The sequence below is a fragment of the Trifolium pratense genome, linkage group LG4 (genome assembly GCF_020283565.1).
Source record: "Trifolium pratense cultivar HEN17-A07 linkage group LG4, ARS_RC_1.1, whole genome shotgun sequence".
NCBI lineage: Eukaryota > Viridiplantae > Streptophyta > Magnoliopsida > Fabales > Fabaceae > Trifolium > Trifolium pratense.
In genome coordinates, this window is record NC_060062.1 from 34665489 (window position 1) to 34686884 (window position 21396).

Here is a 21396-nt window from a genome sequence, read left to right on the forward strand (position 1 = left end):
TTTTTAAACAATATTTCTTTAATTATATTTCAACTAAAATGTAAATAATATATAAAGCTTAATAACATTCACCAAACACTGAAGCCACAATCTTCAATTGTAATATTATTAAGTAACATTCACCAGACACCAGTCACAACCAGCATAAGAACAAAATCAACCCAACACTATATAAAACTCCTACCCAATAGCTAAAACACCTAATAGACAACCACACTCCCTATAGCTAAAAACATTATGACCCTGAAAACCAACACAATAGGACCACAAATTATCACTATTGTTGCTACTAGAGGGAACACTTCTCATTTAATCCATCTTCACATTCAAAAATTGGAGATGAGCGTTGACCTCGAGAGGATATGGTCCTCCCACCTCTGTTGAACCTCTACCTGACATCTGAAACAACAAAAACCAGACAAGAATCAAGCTTCAAATAAACATAATATGATTTCTTGAACTATAAAGATGATATTCTTTGTCAAGCTTCAAGTATCAGTATAAAGCTTCAAATACCACAAAATAAGTTTTCTTGAACTAATCAAGTATAAAGCTTCAAATACCACAAAATAAGTTTTCTTGAACTAATCAAGTATAAAGCTTCAAATACACAAAATATGCTTTCTGCAAAAAATAGAAGACCATCACAACATCAAAAGATACATACCTATTATTCATTATCAAGGCACTTATATTCGGATCTGTCACGTTATTTGAAGGATTGTCAACCTAAATAAAACCATTCAACAAGAAGCATGTTACTAGAAATACATCTACAATATAACATATATACAAATCTATTTCAAAATATATACTTACATAATTCTTTAACCAAACTGCAAAGTTTTCTTCAATGCACTTATCAACATGTTCATCACTTATGTTGCGATCAACCACACGCAACGTCTCCACAAATATCCTATTATTGATATGGAATTCATTCAATAAACTACATCTGATCAACCAAAACTATATCAACAAATGAAGCACTTTGGTTTTAAAAATAACTTACTCAATATATGGTTGAATCTCATCACAGTTGATTAATATATGATTCAGGGCTGCAATAAATTCTTTATCCTCTAAAAACCGAGTCTTGCATTGACCAGCAAATCGACCAGGCAAATTAAAAATGGAAAATGACTCTTCTTCAACCATAAAATTTTTTCCTTGAATGTCAGGTGGGAAAGGTTGTACATTTAGCTCAAAATAGTAAGTACAAAAATGGGAAATTTCTTCAATAAGGTACGACTCAACTATAGATCCTTCAACATGAGCCTTATTCTTAACCTTCTTTTTAAGGTGATGAAGATACCTGGTACATAAACAGCATAGTTTCACACATGACAAAAATAAATAAATGAACTACATAGGAATAAATCCATATTATTGTAAAAAAAAAAAAGAAGAAATCCATATATTTCTTTTAAAGTAGTACCTCTCAAAGGGATACATCCATCTATATTGCACTGGACCCCCGACCCTTGCTTCATATGACAAATGAATTGGTAAGTGTTCCATTGAGTCAAAAAACCCAGGAGGAAAAATACGTTCTAATTTACATAACACAATTGGTATGTTATGCTCAATTTGAATCAGATCTTCTTCTCTTACAGATGTAGAGCATAAGTCTCTAAAGAATTGACTAAGCTCTGTTAAAGTCGTCCATATTTTATCCGGTAACGAACTAAAAGCAATTGGAAGCAAACGTTCCATGAACACGTGACAATCGTGACTTTTCATTCCATGTAGCTTTCCTTCCTTCATATCAACGCATCTGGCCAAGTTTGAAGCATATCCATCTGGCATCTTTAAACCCTTCACCCATTCACAAATTGCCCTTTTTTGTTCTAGATTAAATGTGTAGTTTGCTTTGGGCTTTATGATCTTTCCATTATTTTGTTCTTTTAGCTCCAAATCCCTACGGTTGCAATACTCTTTCAAGTCCATTCTTGCCTTTAAATTATCTTTAGTCTTGCCTTTTATGTCCATAACAGTATTAAAGACATTATCAAACACATTTTTTTCAATGTGCATAACATCAAGATTATGACGAATCAAATTAGTGCTCCAATAAGGCAAATCCCAAAATACACTTCGTTTTGTCCAGTTATGCTCAGTCTTATAACCTGGTATTTGAACTTCCATGAAGTCTATTATCCTAGGATTCATATGAACTTTATTCCACATTTGCTCCCCTGTCAACCTTGGAGGAGGTTCTGATCTATCAACTCTATCTTTATAAAATGAATCCTTATTTCTTCGAAACATGTGATCATTTGGCAAGAATTGTCTATGGCAATCGAACCATGATGTCTTGCCACCATTCTTCAAGTAGAATGCCTTTGAATGTTCCATACAATATGGGCATGCTAATTTCCCTGCTGTCATCCATCCCGATAGCATTCCATATGCAGGAAAATCGTTAACTGTCCACATTAATGCAGCTCTCATTACAAAATTTTGCTTTCTAGAAATGTCATAAGTCAAAGCACCTTCTTCCCACAAAAACTTTAGCTCATCAATCAAAGGTTGCAAATACACATCTATCTTTGCTTTAGGGTTACGAGGACCAGGAATGATCATGGTTAAGAACATATATGGAGTTGTCATACACATCCAAGGAGGAAGATTGTAGGGAGTCACAATTATTGGCCAACATGAATATTGTTTACCAGATTGACCAAAAGGAGTGAATCCATCGGCACATAATCCAAGTCTCACATTTCGAGTTTCAGAAGAAAATTGTGGATATGTTTGATCAAAATGCTTCCACGCTTCTGCATCAGAAGGGTGTTCAAGAACACCTTCAACTTGTTGGTGCTCAGAGTGCCATCTCATATGACGTGCAGAGTTTTTGGAGGCATATAATCTCTTTAATCTAGGTGTGAGTGGTAGATAATGCATTTTGTTGAAAGGTATCTCCTTACCACCTTTACCTACCTTGTACCTTGGAGCTTGGCAAAAATGACACTCTTTTTCCATAAGGTCATCTTTGTAGTACAACATACAACCATTAATGCAACAGTCTATTTTTTCACATCCCATTCCAAGTTTTGAAACCAACTTCTTTGCTCTATAAAAATCAGGGACAACCAAGTTATCCTTAGGCATACCTTCCTTCATAGCTTGAAGAATATTATTAAAGCTTTGTTGCGATATATTCCCTTCCGCTTTAATAGACAACAGTCTAACCGCCATAGATAATTCTGAGTGGGAAACACAACCTTCCCATAGCGGTCGTTGTGCAGAGTGCAACAAATCATAGAACTGTTGTGCTTCCCTATTTGGAGGTTCCTCTACGTGTCTTTCAAGTTGGTTCACAATTTCTGGGCCAAGAGCATCAATAACCATAGATTCATATGCATTTCTTAGTGGTTCAACATCTAGCGGCTGACTATGTGTACCCTCGTCATTCCCTCCATCTGCATTTCTGTTGCTTGGAGTGAATGGACTCTCCCCATGTGAATCCCAACGCCAATATCTTGGCATGAAACCATGCTTGTACAAATCAAGTTTAACATCATCTAGAGTTTGGAAAGATTTGTTTCCATGGTATTTGCATGGACACCTAAGTGTACCACCATCAATTAAAAATTGAGGTCTCCCAATTGCTTGATCGACAAAATCTTGAACCCCTTCTAGAAATTCCCTTCGTATTCCTCCCCGGCGTGGAAGAAGCCTATTATACATCCACCTCCGATGTTTAGGAATTTCCATATTCTGTTTTATGTAAGAAGTATTGAAATCTTAAGTGTCTTATAAGTAAAAATCAAACCTACAACTAAGTCCATACATTACAAAAAAACAAAATTCCACTTCTAAATAAACACTATCAAATTAACCATTACAATTATAAATTGATTTCCATCCCTAATACCTAAACATAACAGCTCTATGTTGGAACAAAATTGATTTAAAAATGTTTGCCCCTAAATCTATAAAGGTTTTGATGATAACAAAGTATTAATTAACAATTGGAAGGACTAAAAATTTATTTTAAGTGCGCAGATATAAGCATCATATGAAGTTCAGAGGATGTGAATTCAGATGTTCAAGCGCTCAGAAGATGTTGGACTTCAGAAGATACAACATTCAGAGGATGAAGTCTTCAGAACTTCTTGACTGATTACAAGCTTCATCAACCTCTGACGATCTTTTGAATATCTGTAAAGATTCCCTTTGCAAGTCAACTCTTCTACCAATGAAGAAAAGGACCTTTCAAGCCTGATCAGTCCAGCTATTCTTGTTTTGTCTGTCCTCATTTGAGAACGTGGGTCTTCAGTTTTGTTAGCTGAATAAGGAAAGTCCACTCTGCAGTAGTCAAAGTAACTGAAACTCTTTCTTAGTTTTGGATACAACCAAACTGCATCAAGACAAACTGCTTGAAGACAAAAGATTATCAACTCCAACGGTTCCTTTTGCAACGACTCTTTTCTAGTGGTATATATACTAGAAGAATCAGCTACAACATATATACAATTATTAAGGATTGAACGTACGCTGAACAAACTCTGAACTCTGCGATATACAAGCTCTGAACCGTTGTTAAGTGTTTTTGCACTTTAGTCTAATACTCTGTAATCTTTGTATTGGCTCTCATTAGGTTCTGTTAAGAGCATTTGTATATTGTTATATACTTTACTATTACTTGAGGAAACTTAAGCTTGTGTGCTTAAGTGTGAAACTTAAGCTTGTGTGCTTAAGTGTGAAGTCTTAAGCTTGTGTGCTTGAGCATTGTTGAGAAGTCTCTTGCTTGTGTGCTTGAGCAGGTGTAATCTTGTGTGATTATAGTGAAATCCCTTGGAAGTGCAAGGGGACTGGACTACTCTCGTTTTGTGAGAGGAACCAGTATAAATTGCTTGTGTGATCTCTCTCTCTCTCTTGTTATTATTTGTGTTATTTATCCGCTGCTAACGTAGTTGAGTTAAGAACTTGAAAAAGTTTTAACCTAGCTAAAACACAATTCAACCCCCCCCCTTCTTGTGTTTTCACACCTTCAATTGGCATCAGAGCGCCTGGTCTGTTACTTTCACTTAACAGTGAGACAGTAAAGATCTTGTGAGAACACTATGTCTGGAGGAGACGATAGTAGTACTAGAACAACCGGTGAAGCCGGTGAGGCCAGTGGAGCTGGTGGTGGTCCTAGAAATGCTTTTGGTTATGATTACTTGAGTAATGAATCACATGAACATAGTGGCAATAGAAAAGCCCCTATATTCAATGGTGATGCATCATTATTTGAGTGGTGGAAGGAAAGACTGTATAGCAATATTACTGCTATTGATCATGAGTTGTGGGATTTGGTTGAGCTGGGAGTAACTTTTGAAAACTTAAATGAACATGGAAGATTGTCCATTGAGCATAGAAAGTTACTCACACCAGCTAACTTAAAAATCTACACTAAGCATCATAGAGTAAAGGATATTGTTGTTGGTGCTATTAGACATGAGGATTATGTCAGAATAGAGAAAAAGTCTACTGCTAAATCTATCTTTGATTCTATGTGTGCTACCTATGATGGTAATGAAAAGGTTCAAGAGGCTAAAGCTAGTCTTTTGATAAGGCAATATGAACTATTCACTATGCAACAAGATGAAAACATTGAGACTATGTTTACAAGGTTTCAAATCCTTGTATCTGGTCTTAAAGCTCTTAAGAGAAGTTATTCCACCTATGACCATGTTCAGAAGATTCTGAGAAGTCTTCCTATTGCTTGGAGACCCAAGGTCACTGCAATAGAGGAAGCTCAAAATCTCAAGACTCTGAGTCTTGAAGCTCTGATAAGCAATCTCAGAAGCCATGAGATGGTTCTGGATGCTGACTCAGAAACTAAGAAGAAGTCCAAGTCAGTGGCTTTACAGTCAACTAGGATTACTTCTAAGGCTCTTAAGACTCAGCTTCTTGATATTGAAGAAGAATCTTCTGCTGATGGTCAAGAGGATGAGATGAATGAGGATGAGTTTGCTTTATTCACCAAGTTTCAGCAATGGAACAGATTTAACAAAAGAAATTTCAGAGGTAACAGCTCCAGAAATTTTGTCAGCAAAAAGGATGATCAGAAGAACTGCTTCAACTGTAAGAAGCCAAGACACTTTATTGCTGATTGTCCAGAAATGTCTGCTAAAGACAAAAGCAAAAGATACAGCTCAAAGAAGCAACAATTCAAGAGCAAATTGAAAAAGAGTCGGATGGCTACTTTTGAAGAGCTATCATCTGAGGAAGAAGTTGAGGAAGAAGAAGAGGCAAATCTAGCCCTGATGGCTTCAGCTGATTCAGATGCAGACTCAGACGATGAATCAGAATCAGAATCAGATTCTGAAGTAACTGATGAGGTATTTTCTGACTGCTCTAAATCTCAACTTATAACTGCACTTAACAAGGTCATTGAGAAACATCTCAGAGTGTTAAGTAAACAAAAAGTTTTACAAGAAAAGCTTAACACTCTGACTGAACAAGCAGAACACTTTCAAGGTCTGTATCAAGAAACTCTGAATAGAGTAAATGACTTTGAAAAGGGTTGTGCTGTTTGTCACAAACCTATTGATGAGCAGGAAATAGCTCTTCAACAGTTTGTGCATCTCAACCTTGGTAAGAGCAAAGCTGCTAATCTTGTTTATAATGTCATGAGACATAGAGGAGAGGGACTTGGCTATGAATATGGTAGAACATATTCAAAGCTGAAGACCTCTGCCAAAAAGGTTGGAAAATCTTGGGTTTATTATGTTGTTCCACAAAGTGAAGAGGGAAAGAATCTTGGTAATGTTGAAAATAACAAAAATGATCTGAGTGATTTAGAAGCTGACAGCTCAGAGGAACCTAGTTTCTCAGGATCTGGAAAGAAAAGTTCAGAAGATAGAAGTTGTTCAGAACCTGAGAACATCAGTTCAGAAGTTCTGAAAGCTTCAACATCTGAAACTTCAAATTCTGAATCCAAAGGAACTTCAGTACCTGAAGCTAGTCAATCTAAAAGATCAGAAGTTTTTAAAAGAAAAAATTCTAAATCTCAGATGGAGTACAGGACTCAGATTATTTATGATTCTAGAGTCAGTAGATATAATCAATCAGAACATGGGATTGGTGATAGATACAAACCCTGGAATCATAAACAATCCAAATCCTGGAATAATAACAGATTTCAAAAGAAAAGGTTTCAAAAAGGTCATTATTCCAAACCAAGATCTTTCTGCAACACTAGACAACATAATAAGCATTTGTGGACTAACAAGCGTGGACCCAGAAGATGGGTACCAAAAGCTGAAATTATGTACCATTCAGATTTACCAACTAGGAAAGGATATGTCCTGCCTAGAGTATGGAAACAAGTCCTATGCAAAGGAAGAAGGGCTTATGTCCTAGACCAATGGCTGACAAGTTCTCAAGTTAACAATCAGAACTTGATAAATGAAGAGGAAGAATATTGGGATGACTTTATCATTAACCTTGATGAAGAGTTCTATCGCAATGATTAAAGTTGTTTCTCATACAGCCTGCCACTCAAAGAAATATCATGAAACACTCATGGTATCTGGATAGTGGATGTTCAAGGCATATGACTGGTGATAAACAACTATTTTCTAAGCTGACTATGAAAGAAGGAGGATCTGTTGGCTTTGGAGGTAATCAAAAAGGAAAGATAATAGGTACAGGTACAGTAGGTAATTCTTCCCTATCTATTAATGATGTTTGGTTAGTTGATGGACTTAAGCATAATCTATTGAGCATAAGTCAATTTTGCGACAATGGTTATGTAGTCATTTTTAATAAGGAATCATGTACTGTAACCAAACAATCTGATAACTCCATTATATTCAAAGGTCTGAGAAAGAACAATGTTTATAAAATTAATCTTTCTGATTTGAATGAACAAAAAGTGATGTGTCTTTTGACCTTGAGTGAAGAAAAATGGATCTGGCATAAGAGGTTAGGCCATGCTAACTGGAGGTTAATCTCTAAGCTTAGCAAGCTTGACCTTGTCAGAGGTTTACCTAAAATCAAATATCACTCAAACACACTTTGTGGTTCATGTCAAAAAGGAAAGATTACAAAATCTTCTTTTAAACCTAAGAACATTGTCTCTACCTCAAGACCATTGGAACTTCTTCACATCGATCTTTTTGGGCCAGTTCAAACTGCCTCTATCAATGGAAAGAAGTATGGATTAGTAATTGTTGATGATTACAGTAGATGGACTTGGGTAAAATTCCTAAGAACAAAAGATGAAGCTTATGATGAGTTTAGCATCTTCTGCAAACAAATTCAAAATGAAAAAGGCTACACTATTTTAAAAGTTAGAAGTGATCATGGTGGAGAATTTGAAAATGAACCTTTTGAAAACTTTTGTGAAAAATATGGCATTCTGCATGAATTCTCCTCTCCTAGAACTCCTCAACAAAATGGGGTTGTAGAAAGGAAGAATAGAACTCTGCAAGAAATGGCCAGAACCATGATGCATGAAACAAATGTAGCAAAGTTTTTATGGGCAGAAGCTGTAAACACAGCATGTTATGTTCAGAATAGAATCTATATCAGATCTAAGCTGAACAAAACTGCTTATGAATTGTTCAAAGGAAGAAAGCCTGATATTTCTTATTTTCATCAGTTTGGGTGTACTTGTTACATCTTAAACAACAAAGTCCATCTAAAGAAATTTGATGCTAGAGGTTACAAGGGTATCTTTATAGGATACTCTGAACGCTCAAAAGCATACAGACTGTATATTTCTGAAACACACACTGTGGAAGAAAGTATGCATGTCAAATTTGATGACAAAGAGCCTGACCAAGTGTCAGAGCTTGTGGAAGGTTTGTCTAAATTTCAGGTATCAGAGGATCAATATTCAGATATTCCAAACTACTCAGAACATCCATTCTCTGAAGAACCTCTGAACATAACAGTTCCTACAGACTCTGAACAACAAAGAACTGAAGCAACTGCTGAACCTGATGTTGATGAGTCTGAAGATGATGAGCCCCCAAGAAATACTTTCAAATACAAATCATCACATCCAGAGGAACTGATATTAGGCAACAAGGATAGTCCAAGGAAGACAAGATCTCAACTGAGAAATGAAGAATCTTTAGTTGGTCTTATCTCAATGATGGAACCTTCAAAGATTGATGAAGCTCTGAAAGATGATGCTTGGATTGTAGCAATGCAAGAAGAGCTGAATCAATTTCAAAGGAATGATGTGTGGACTCTAGTGCCTAAACCTTCACACAAGAACATTATTGGAACAAAATGGGTATTCAGAAACAAGCTGAATGAACAAGGTGAAGTGGTAAGAAACAAGGCTAGATTGGTTGCACAAGGTTATAGTCAACAAGAGGGGATTGACTATACTGAAACCTTTGCACCAGTTGCCAGACTTGAAGCAATCAGGTTACTTCTATCTTATGCTGTTAATCATGGAATAACCTTGTATCAGATGGATGTTAAAAGTGCCTTTTTAAATGGTTTCATCTCAGAAGAAGTGTATGTTAAGCAACCTCCTGGTTTTGAAGATGTCTCAAACCCAGAACATGTTTTTAAACTAAAGAAATCACTGTATGGTCTGAAACAAGCTCCAAGAGCTTGGTATGATAGACTCAGTAATTTTCTTCTTGAAAAAGGTTTTGAGAAAGGAAAGGTTGACTGCACACTCTTTAGAAAAACAACCAAAGAAGACATTTTAATCATTCAAATTTATGTTGATGATATTATTTTTGGTTCAACTAATGCTGCTTTGTGCAAGAATTTTTCTAAGATAATGCAGGATGAATTTGAAATGAGCATGATGGGAGAGTTGAAGTTCTTTCTTGGAATTCAAATCAATCAGAAGAAGGAAGGAACTTATGTTCATCAATCAAAATACACTAAAGAACTTCTGAAGAAATTCAATCTAGATGACTGCAAGATAATGAACACTCCTATGCATCCAACTACCAACATGGGCAAGTCAGATGATGAAGGAAAGGTAGATCAAAAGGTCTACAGAGGTATGATTGGTTCCTTACTCTATCTGACAGCCTCTAGACCAGATATTTTATTCAGTGTATGCTTATGTGCAAGATTCCAGTCAGATCCTAGAGAGTCTCATCTTACTGCTGTAAAGAGAATCTTTAGGTATCTGAAAGGAACAACTAATCTTGGACTTCTCTATAAGAAATCCAATGATTATGTGCTAAATGGATTCTGTGATGCTGACTATGCTGGAGATAAAATTGAAAGAAAATCCACAAGTGGCAATTGTCAATTTGTTGGTGAAAACCTTATCTCCTGGGCTAGTAAGAGACAAACTACTATAGCTTTGTCTACAGCAGAAGCAGAATACATTTCAGCAGCTAAGTGTTGTACACAACTACTCTGGCTAAAGTATCAGTTGGAAGATTATCAGGTAAGCAGTAACAATATTCCTTTATATTGTGATAATACTGCAGCCATTCATTTATCTAAAAATCCTATCCTACACTCTAGAGCCAAACATATTGAAATTAAACATCATTTTATCAGAGATTATGTTCAGAGAGGCATTATAGATATTAAGTTTGTTGATACTGAAAATCAATGGGCTGACATATTTACTAAAGCCTTACCTGTTGAAAGATTTGATTTTATAAAGAAACATCTGAACATGTTTTCAATCTCTGAATGAAAATTTTTTTTGGCATTTAAAGTGTAAGAGGTTATGTATATCAGAACTTATGATTCAGAACATCTGAAACACAAGCTCTGAAGAACTTGACTCTGATAGAGAATTTTAAATAACTCAGAGGCTCTGAACTATTTAAGTGGGAAACGTTTAGTATTCACTGCTGAACAGTTGTCCATTAAAATAGCAGTTACCGAGTAAATTTCTGCACGTGGTCTACATGTGTCAGGTAGTGGGTGGTTAATGATGATTTTTGGTATTCAACTTTCTGTCAATTAGCGTAACTTCCCAAATTTGCTATTTTTGTGTTAACTGTGTGCATTTAAATAAACTTACTCAATACACTTGCACACTATCCACTTTCACAACCTACACTTTCATATTCTCTCTAAACCTCCAACACACTTTCTTTCTCTCTCGTTAGTTTCCAAACCCTACCCTAATCTCCAACAATGGCTGGACCTTCGTCATCTTCTTCAACAAAGATTCCACCGTTTATGTTCAAGAATCTTCAGATTGTTGGGAACGAGATGGAGTTTCCTGAATCTGAACTTTGTTTTCTGTCTGAGAAGATTGTGGATTTTGATAGTCTCTCTGCAAATGGTTTTGAAGTTAAGCAGTACTTTACATCACAAAGATGGGATAAGTACTTCGACATGCTTAACGGTCCTATCTACCCAGACTTGCTTAAGAAATTTTGGATGAAAGCAAGAGTGTTTGATAAACATGAAGCAAAGAAGGAAGAGATTGCTGCTATTGAGAGGAATCCTAGTCTGAAGGGTAAAACTAGGAAGGAAATGGGCTTGCTGGAATTTACAGGTGTTCAGATTAGGTCTAACATCTGTGGGATGAATATGGCTTTCTCACCAATTCATTTCAATGCTCTCCTTGGTCTACCTAACTCTGGGATAGAGTTAGATGCTTTTGAAAAGGATACCAGATATAGAGATGATCTTCTGCATCTCATCTGCACTGACTTCAAGCTGAAAGGGAAAGTCAAAGGATTGACTGACGAGTGCAGAGTTTTGTTCAAGATAATCCTTGCTTCTATCAGTCCAAGAGTTGGAGGGACTGATACAATCTCCTGGACGCATCGTCATTTGTTATATTTCCTTCTGACAAGGAAGAGAGTTAATCTTGGAGATTACTTTTTTGAACGGATTTGTGAAGCAATTTTTGCAAGTAAGTCTCAGAGGAAAACTACTATAGTTTATCCCAGGTTATTGTCAGATCTTCTATATCAAGGTCACGTGATTCAGAACCTGCAGAAGTTCCACCCAGAACTAGTTCAGAAGAAGTTTTATCCAGAGATTCTGAATGCTAGTTTTCTATCCAAGATGCGTTTGATTGCATCTAAGCCTGTTGCTCCTCCTAAAGAATTGTCTGTTAGGCTTGAAAATCGTCTGTACGTTGAAGGCTACCCTGTTATTTCTGAAGCTGATGCTGAGCATGTAATCCAAGACTATTTGGAAGTGCTCAGACAAGAAGGATTTGTTGTTGATAGAAGTATGGTTCCTCCAGCTCCTGTAAACTTGTATAATCCTAAGAGGAAACCAAAGAGGAAAGCTGAACAAGAAAAACCAGATCTTCTGGCTCAGAAGAAGGTTAAGGTAGAAGAAGCTACTGCTGAGCAAAGAACAAAGAGGAAACATGAAGCTTTGACTGGCAAAGCTGCTGCACCATCATCAAAGGAGCCTATCATTGTTGATGATGAAGAGGAAAGTGAAGAAAGTGAATCCTCTGAATCGGAAACTGAATCTGATGAAGAGACTCTGGTTACACGTTTGAGGAAAAGACCTGCTCCTACTCCTAAAGGTAAAGGTAAGTCTACTAAGTTCATCTTTAATGAAAATGAGATTGGAATAGGTTACACTAAACCTCTCAGAACTGTTTTACCAACCTCTGATATTCCAACCTCTGATAACCCTTTGTCTGAACTCGAGAAACATCTTAGTCCAGACCCTCTGAATAATCAAACCTTCACCCAGAAACCTTCATCACCACCTAAGCCTAAATCACCTCAACCTCCACCCCAAAAAGAAACACCTATCATATCACCATCTGAACCTGAATCACTTATTCCTAACCCTGAACAAGCTTCAACCACAAAACAACCATCTCCAATTAAACCTGTTGAACCATCATTCCAACAGCCTAATCCTGAACAACCTAACCCTGAACCAACAGCTGAACACAAATCTCCTGAACCATCCCCTGAACACATTTATCCAGAATCAACCTCTGACATCTCATCATCTGAATCAACACCTGAACCTCAACCTCAACCAAATGCTGAACACGCTTCTCCTGAGCGTATTCATACTTGTGCCCCCAAGCCTTCAGAGGCAGAAGTTGTTATTATTGACAACCCTGCTACTGAAACACCTAATCTCTCTACCATTCCAAATCCTTCACCCTCTTCATCTAACCCTTTTTGTAATCTATCCACTCAGTTTCATGATGACTTATGTAGATTATCTAAGATAAAGGACAGGTTCTTAGTTTGTCCTTCTGATGTGGACCTAGAAGTGTCAAGCATTAAGGCAAGGATTTGCAATGCCTTGGATGATGCTGCTAAAGAAATTAAGGCTGTGATTGGAAGAAGAGACTTGGATGTGATAAGCTTCATGAGGGAAAGTCTTGCTAGGGCTGAATTGAAAAGGTTAACCATGTTTAATCATGCTGGATTTGAACTTGCTAAGCTGGAAGCACTTGCTGCTGCTGAACAACGTCTGAACGCTTTCAAAGTCATCTGGATAGACTCCAAGCTGTTTCAGAGTCTTGAAGCTCAGAGGTCTGAGTCTGAAAGGTTAGAAGAAGCTGCTGCAAGAGTTGCCCAGTTGGCAAATGAGTTGCAACCAGAGGACATTTCAGAGGATGATGTGCTTGCTGTTCAGAATCAAGAGGATGTGCTGATGATTGATTATCCAGAGGAAGGTGAACCCTCTGATAAAGGCAAGGCACCTTTGGTTGAAGAACAAGCGCCTTTGGTTCAAGATCAAGATCCTGTGGTAGTTAATCAGTTGCAGATCTTTCAAGAAGCTCTGAGGGAGCAGCAAGAAGGTTTGGAAAGGCAAAGGACAGCTCACCTCAACTTGGAATCCAAAGTGGATGGTCTGGTTTCCAACGTGGGATCTTTGAACGACAAATTTGACCAACTTTTAGCCTTTCTTAAGAAACCCTAGGATTCTAAGCACTTGTTTTAAGTTCTTTTTTATTTATTTTCTTGAACACTTTTTCTGGTTTATCTATTTCAAGCTGTTTTGTTTATGTTTTGCTTACTTACTTCTTTCATGTTCACTTGATATTTATATTTTCTTGATAAATAAGAACATAAGAACACAAGATGCTTTTTAAAACGAAATTTTTTTATTAATGATCTAACAATGTTGAGTACATTGGTAACAAGAAAAAGAAAAAGACAACCTAATCCTAATCAGATGGATAAAACTCAGAAGAAATCTCTGATTTCTCCTCAGCATCATCTGATGAAATTTCTATGGGATCCGGGTTTTGCTCTTGTTCTTCTTCTTCTTGTTCCTCTTCTGGAACATAGCTAGCCAAGAACTCAACATAGTCAGCATCATCTTCATTCTCTTCAGCTTCAGAATCTGATGAGATGATTATTATCTCAGCGTCTTGTGGTTTCTTGTTGTCTTCTTTATCCCTCTCATCGTTTTCGCGTTTTTCTTCATCCTTCTTTCTCTTAAACTCTGCGATGCGTAAACTAAATCTTTTCATTATTCCTAATCTCTCTTGTTTTACTTGTTTACTCTTGTTTTTCCGTGAAGAAGGCATGTTAACTCGTTCACCTTTTATAAACCTTTGAGCGCGTTGGTTTTCGTTTTTGAAATTAATTCACCTTTGTAACAACAACTCTTCTTCTTTGACTGTCTTGGTTATATAACTTTGTTTTACTTATTTGATAATGACAAAAGGGGGAGTAGTTACGCATTAATTGATAAGTGATAAGTTCAAAACTGAAACCACACTTTTATCTCGCTTTTATCCGTTAAGTTAAAAGTTGTTACTTTTAAGTTGTTTTACGTATTTCAAGGTGGAGACTAAGTTAGTTGAAACTAAAAATAAATTTCATAAATAAGGATAAGTTAAGAGTGCAATTTTAACTTAGCCTTATGAGACTTAGGGGGAGAGCTTGCAAACCTCTCACTCTGAAGAAAGATATGAAACTTGTTTTATTTCAAATTATCTTAATCTTATACTAAATTAAAATATCATGGATAAAACATAAAGTTCAGACTTTATGGAGTATCAATCTTAGGGGGAGCTTGCAAACCTCATAAATCTAAGAGAAACATGATAAGTTAATTTAACAACAATTGTCAATTAATACTTATGTTTGTCATCATCAAAAAGGGGGAGATTGTTGGAACAAAATTGATTTAAAAATGTTTGCCCCTAAATCTATAAAGGTTTTGATGATAACAAAGTATTAATTAACAATTGGAAGGACTAAAAATTTATTTTAAGTGCGCAGATATAAGCATCATATGAAGTTCAGAGGATGTGAATTCAGATGTTCAAGCGCTCAGAAGATGTTGGACTTCAGAAGATACAACATTCAGAGGATGAAGTCTTCAGAACTTCTTGACTGATTACAAGCTTCATCAACCTCTGACGATCTTTTGAATATCTGTAAAGATTCCCTTTGCAAGTCAACTCTTCTACCAATGAAGAAAAGGACCTTTCAAGCCTGATCAGTCCAGCTATTCTTGTTTTGTCTGTCCTCATTTGAGAACGTGGGTCTTCAGTTTTGTTAGCTGAATAAGGAAAGTCCACTCTGCAGTAGTCAAAGTAACTGAAACTCTTTCTTAGTTTTGGATACAACCAAACTGCATCAAGACAAACTGCTTGAAGACAAAAGATTATCAACTCCAACGGTTCCTTTTGCAACGACTCTTTTCTAGTGGTATATATACTAGAAGAATCAGCTACAACATATATACAATTATTAAGGATTGAACGTACGCTGAACAAACTCTGAACTCTGCGATATACAAGCTCTGAACCGTTGTTAAGTGTTTTTGCACTTTAGTCTAATACTCTGTAATCTTTGTATTGGCTCTCATTAGGTTCTGTTAAGAGCATTTGTATATTGTTATATACTTTACTATTACTTGAGGAAACTTAAGCTTGTGTGCTTAAGTGTGAAACTTAAGCTTGTGTGCTTAAGTGTGAAGTCTTAAGCTTGTGTGCTTGAGCATTGTTGAGAAGTCTCTTGCTTGTGTGCTTGAGCAGGTGTAATCTTGTGTGATTATAGTGAAATCCCTTGGAAGTGCAAGGGGACTGGACTACTCTCGTTTTGTGAGAGGAACCAGTATAAATTGCTTGTGTGATCTCTCTCTCTCTCTTGTTATTATTTGTGTTATTTATCCGCTGCTAACGTAGTTGAGTTAAGAACTTGAAAAAGTTTTAACTTAGCTAAAACACAATTCAACCCCCCCCTTCTTGTGTTTTCACACCTTCACTCTAGTGATACAAAACCAAAACAAACCAAAACAGACACCACATTATACCACACACCATAAACTAGAACAACTAATTCTTTGAGAAGTACCATTATCATAGCATAGCATCAATAAATGTTTAAGCTACAATCTAAAAAGATTTGTTTAGTAGTTTTATCAAACAATATTTGAAACTAAAATTGAAAAACTGGTAAGATAATAAAAGAATATAGAAAAGTCTAGTGAGATTTCTTCCCATTTCAACTATCAAATTAATGATCAAAATATCCAAATTCCTTTTCTATTTTCAATGGAAATTTAAGGCCAAGACAAGCAAAAGCTCTAAAACAACATAATACAACCAAATCTAGCATTACCATACCTATACCAAACAAAGCAAAATTAATTAATTGAACACACTTATTTTTAATCTTATTATTTTCTATTTTTTCTCTTCAAATCCAAATCAAACACACTAAATAGCTCAAAACAACAACCAAATATAGATAGAATGGAGGACAAGACCTGAACAGCGAAGATGAGCTGCGAAGAATGGAGGACAACAGATTGAGCAACACGATAGTGATTACGGCAAAGAAGGGAGCTGGGTCGGCGACTGTAGAGAACGACGAAAGAGACGTGAAGAGTAAAGATGAGCTACGGAGAACTGAGCGACACGATTTGAGAGCAATGAGATTTGGGTTCTCAGTCTGATGTAGGTTCTTTCATTCTAAGAGAGAAATGGAATTTGGGTTTTTTTTTAGGTCACAAAGTTAGAAAAGAAGTCTGATTTGGGATTTTGGAGGTAAAAACAAAAGAAAATGAAAAATGTTTCCCTCTCACAAAATTGGCTAAATTTTTATGTTTCCCTCTCACAAAGTTGGCTAGTTTTTCTCTCTCTCAATAATTTTGGGACTTATCTAACGGTGATGAGTTTTTGTGATATATTTAATATCAACATTTCACACGAATTTCGGACGGAACTAGTTAAAAAAAGTAACAACACACAAAATTATGGATCCGTCCCAAAGCCGTCCCAATATTTCACACAGATTTGGGACGGAAATCATGAAAAAATTATAAAATAATAAATAATATCCATTTCGTCTGAAATCCGTCTCAACCTTTTAGACAAATTTGAAATTTGTCCATAATCTGTCTGAAAGTGCAATTTTGCTTTAGACAAAATCCATTCCGTCCCAAAAATCCGTCCCAAATGACCAATTTTTTAGTAGTGATATTTGATTAAGCTGAAACTAACACTGTTACTTGTTCATTATGTAACCTATTGATATTAAGGATTGTATTGAACATTAATGGGGACAAAAATGATTGTAAGGTTGAGAAATGCGTTAGTCATTTTGAAACTTCAACTTGAGATGGACTTAGAATCTATGATATTTGTTTCTTTAATGTGTGTGAGGCTGGATTTGTCATATTGGTTTTCCCAACTGTTTTTGTGCAAAATTGCAGGAATATATGTTGGTGATGAAATGGTGATCCACTTTACGAGGGGAGGAGGGCAAGAAATTGTTATTTGCTCCATTTTTTGTTGTTATTGTAGGTTTGAAAAAGTTTCGACTTCACAACAAATTAAATTCTTTCATAATTACTAAATGTATATTTTTGACTAAAATCTAGTAATAAATTTTTTTTAATAAAAGAATTATATCATTTATTCAACTAGTAATATACATTATCGAAACATTGACACACTCACATGTTATTTTTCGAATTCATCAATACTAATTTGTTTTTTTTTTTTTGGTACATATCAATACTAATTTGTTAATCTGAGCCAAAATGAATATTGCAACAAGAAAATAAATCAAACAATGTTGCACCAAGACGAGAAACAAAATAAAGTCACACTCAATCAATGAAGTCACAAAAAAAAAAAAAAATTAAATTGAAGTGGAAATTACTTATTTAGATTAAAAAGGGGAAATATGATGCGAATGGATCATTCTAGGCCATTAAAGAAGAACAGGACGAAAGGAAAAGTTAGAGAGAAGATAGAGCTTCTCAACCTAAAAATTCTATCCATAAGCTATTATGTATGTTATAATTTATTTTAAGCAAAAACTGAAATTAAAAAAAGGGCCCAACCGGGTTTGAACCGGTGACCTCTTGATCTGCAGTCAAATGCTCTACCACTGAGCTATGGACCCAATTGATAAATTTTATTAATTTCAATAATTTCATTTTCTAAAAAACATAAATACTACCTTTTTTATAAATTAAATTAAGCACATATATTTAATGATAAACTACTTAAATTATTGAATTTACTTATAAATAAATGTAATTTTTTTTGAACTAAGAGCATAATGACATCAACGAACCTAAAAGACATGCTTAATATGTTGGCACCTCTCATAGGCGAAGTCCTTTGTCTAGTGCTCATAATATATATTAAAAAAAGGAAAAAATATATACAAATTGGAAACAACATAAATTCAATCAGTAAAATACATTATTGAATTAGTAAAATACATTATTGAAAACAACACAAATTCAATATCTCTAAAAACAAAAAGAATAAATTGGCGGATAGACTCACATTGCTCAAATTAATACTCCTTCCATTTTATTTGTCACTTTAGAAAAAAAAGACCAAATTAAAAAAGTATTTTTGCACCGTATCTTCCTATTATACCCTAATTTTAATCCACCAATAAATTCATTTTTTTCTTGCACACATTTTCTCTTTCCGATAAAATTAAAATATTATGTACAAAAAAAAAAAAAAAATTTAATGTACCAAAAAAAAATTAAGGGCCCGTTTGGATTAGCTTATTTTTGAACTTATTGACGGTGGTTCTGCAAGTGCACATAATCGCTACCAAGTAATAAAGTGATAAGTTTATCGTTCTCCACATGGATTGTGCTAAAATTACTAGTTTCGCTTAGGAAGATAAATAGTTGCCTTCGCTTTGTTTGTTTGAAAGGTTTCTTTGCGGGTAATAGTAAATGACAAGAAATTAAAGAGCAGAAAAATAAATATTGTGTGTGTGACCACACAGGGTGGCTAAGTGTGGTCGGATCCATCCCTTACTCCTGCGTGGTGGTTATTCCCTTGTTTCCCTCTATCAGGAATTAGACTATTAAAATTAGGTTCAGAAGCACTCGTTCCTTATTTCTATTACAAACTGTTCAGAGCCTAGTTAGTGGTTACCCTTACTCTGTTTAAGTATCATCGCCCCATGTTCCACTTTTTTGTTACAAACGTTGGTATCATTACCTCAGTGGCTCCATGTGTAATAAGCTGTCACGTGTGCCTCTAACTAGTCCTAACTCTGCCTCAGGTAGAAATTATCGTTATTTCTAATTCTATACTAAGACCTCAGATACTGAATTTAATGGTCTCATCTTGGCCATAGCACACCGTCCTTCGTTCGGGATTACTAGCTTCGTTTCCTATGCGATATCCACTAGGTCCTTAGATTTTATTCTAATGTGATCAGTATTAAATTAAATATAAAACTAGACGATAAAAGAGTTTGAAAGTAGAAACAATTGAATTTATACCCAAATTATACAAAACCAAGCATTCGTAAGAGAGTTCCTCGATTCCACCTAACCTAGGAAAAATAAATTACAAAGACAGAAAGAAAATAACCTTATTGGCCTTGGAGTTCCTTGGCCTCTCTGTCTCCTCCTTAGAGTTCTCCTAACTCTAGAGTGAATATTCAATGTATGAATATTTCTGAATATTTTGGAATGAATAATAGTGGAGGAGAAAGACTCTATTTATAGTTTTTCAGCTGAGTTTTGGGCTTTTCTGCGCACCCATCGTGGCCATGATAGCGTGTATTTTCGCCTCATCGTGGCCACGATGGATCATATCGTGGTACGATGGAAGATCTTCTCAGGATTTTCTGCGTTCTTTTGCCGTCATCATCGTGCCACGATGACAAGTCATCGTGGTGCGATGGAAAAAATTTGTTGCAGATTTTCTTCAATCTAAACCGCCTTCTCATCGCGCCACGCTGGACCTCATCATAGGTACGATGGTGCGCGCTGTTTATTATGTTTTTGCCCTTTTTTGCTGTTTTTTCCACTTTTCTTGCTTCTGGGCCAAGTAACTTCACTTTTCTAGGTATTTGCTTGCTTTTGGACTTCAATTGCTATAAAACTACCCTAAATTGCTACTAAAAACATCATGTAATTGACTGTCATCACTTATGCAAACAACTTATGCAATATAAATTAGATTTTATGCTATTTTATAAGTTCACACTAGTGAAAATTGTATTTTTATAAGCTATTTTATCATAAACTACATTGACAAACTTATAATAATACATAACAATTGCATAAGCTGTTTGCATAAGCTAAAAAATAAGCTAATCCAAACGGGCCCTAATCAGTCTTATTGAAAGGAGGCTATAATAGACAAAATATAACCTTAAATTATCAAAACGACAAATAATTTAAAATAATTTTTCTCTCTTCTAAAGCGACAAATAAAAAGGAACGGATGAAGTAATATAAAATTGTAAAATGCCTACAAATGTAGCAAAGTACAAGCGATCGAAATACTCATGCCTTAAAATTTGTAACATTGACACATGTCATTTATGGAATCTGCAATGAATAAGGATCATGAGGAACAAGACCAAGACAATGGGATATTGTTGGTTTCTGAAACGCAGCTGGAGAGAGCGCTAGATACTGCCCAACTTGCACCAAATCTCGAGGCAGACCATGGGATTTATGTCGAGGACGAGTTGCACCAAGTTCATTCTGATGTTGACTCTTACATTGTTTCTGAAATACAATTGCCACGGATGATAATTGATGATATTGAGAAAATAACACAAGCTTGGGCTAACAGGACAAGTGAAGGATGTGAGAGGAGTTTCATGCGATATATCTCAAAAAGCGTTGGGACTTATATCACACCCGCTTTAAGGGTTCACCGCCTCCTTATTCCTTATGAAGAACTTTTGGAGATTTTGGGGAATTGACACTTCTAATTTTGGTGTTGTTTTATATTTTTATTTTTGGTTTTTCATTTTTAATTTAGAAATTTAAGTGTTATGAATATTTTATTTTTTGTTGGTTACTGTTCTGGTAAAAACTCAAAGGGGTTTGTATTATTGATTAAATGATGTGGTTACACTTGATTCAATCCCAACAACCCTGGGAATTTTATCAGTCTGAAATCGATCCCTTTACAAATGAAAGTATGGCGCTATTTATAGAGCCTCTAGTCTTCTTCTCCAAGTAAGGATTCCTAGAAATCCGGTCTACAGCGCCTTCTTCGGTGACACAGCGTGAAAGTAGGGATAA

General features: G+C 35.6%; 1 protein-coding gene, 1 long non-coding RNA gene and 1 other non-coding gene across 3 annotated transcripts; all 3 read right to left on the bottom strand.

The window, feature by feature from the left end:
* Positions 1 to 684: 684 nt before the first annotated feature.
* LOC123923985 lies at positions 685 to 1073 on the bottom strand. The gene is made up of 3 exons (XR_006814550.1): positions 1013 to 1073; positions 820 to 919; positions 685 to 729 (listed from the first exon to the last, which is right to left on the bottom strand). It is a non-coding gene; the product is annotated as an uncharacterized LOC123923985 (long non-coding RNA).
* Positions 1074 to 1655: 582 nt separating this feature from the next.
* Positions 1656 to 3492, bottom strand: LOC123922548. The gene is made up of 2 exons (XM_045975255.1): positions 1737 to 3492; positions 1656 to 1687 (listed from the first exon to the last, which is right to left on the bottom strand). The coding sequence occupies exons 1-2, from the start codon at positions 3490 to 3492 to the stop codon at positions 1656 to 1658; spliced, it is 1788 nt and encodes a 595-aa protein (XP_045831211.1).
* Positions 3493 to 18197: 14705 nt separating this feature from the next.
* On the bottom strand, positions 18198 to 18269 carry TRNAC-GCA. The gene has a single exon. It is a non-coding gene; the product is annotated as a tRNA-Cys (tRNA).
* Between the last annotated feature and the right edge of the window lie 3127 nt (positions 18270 to 21396).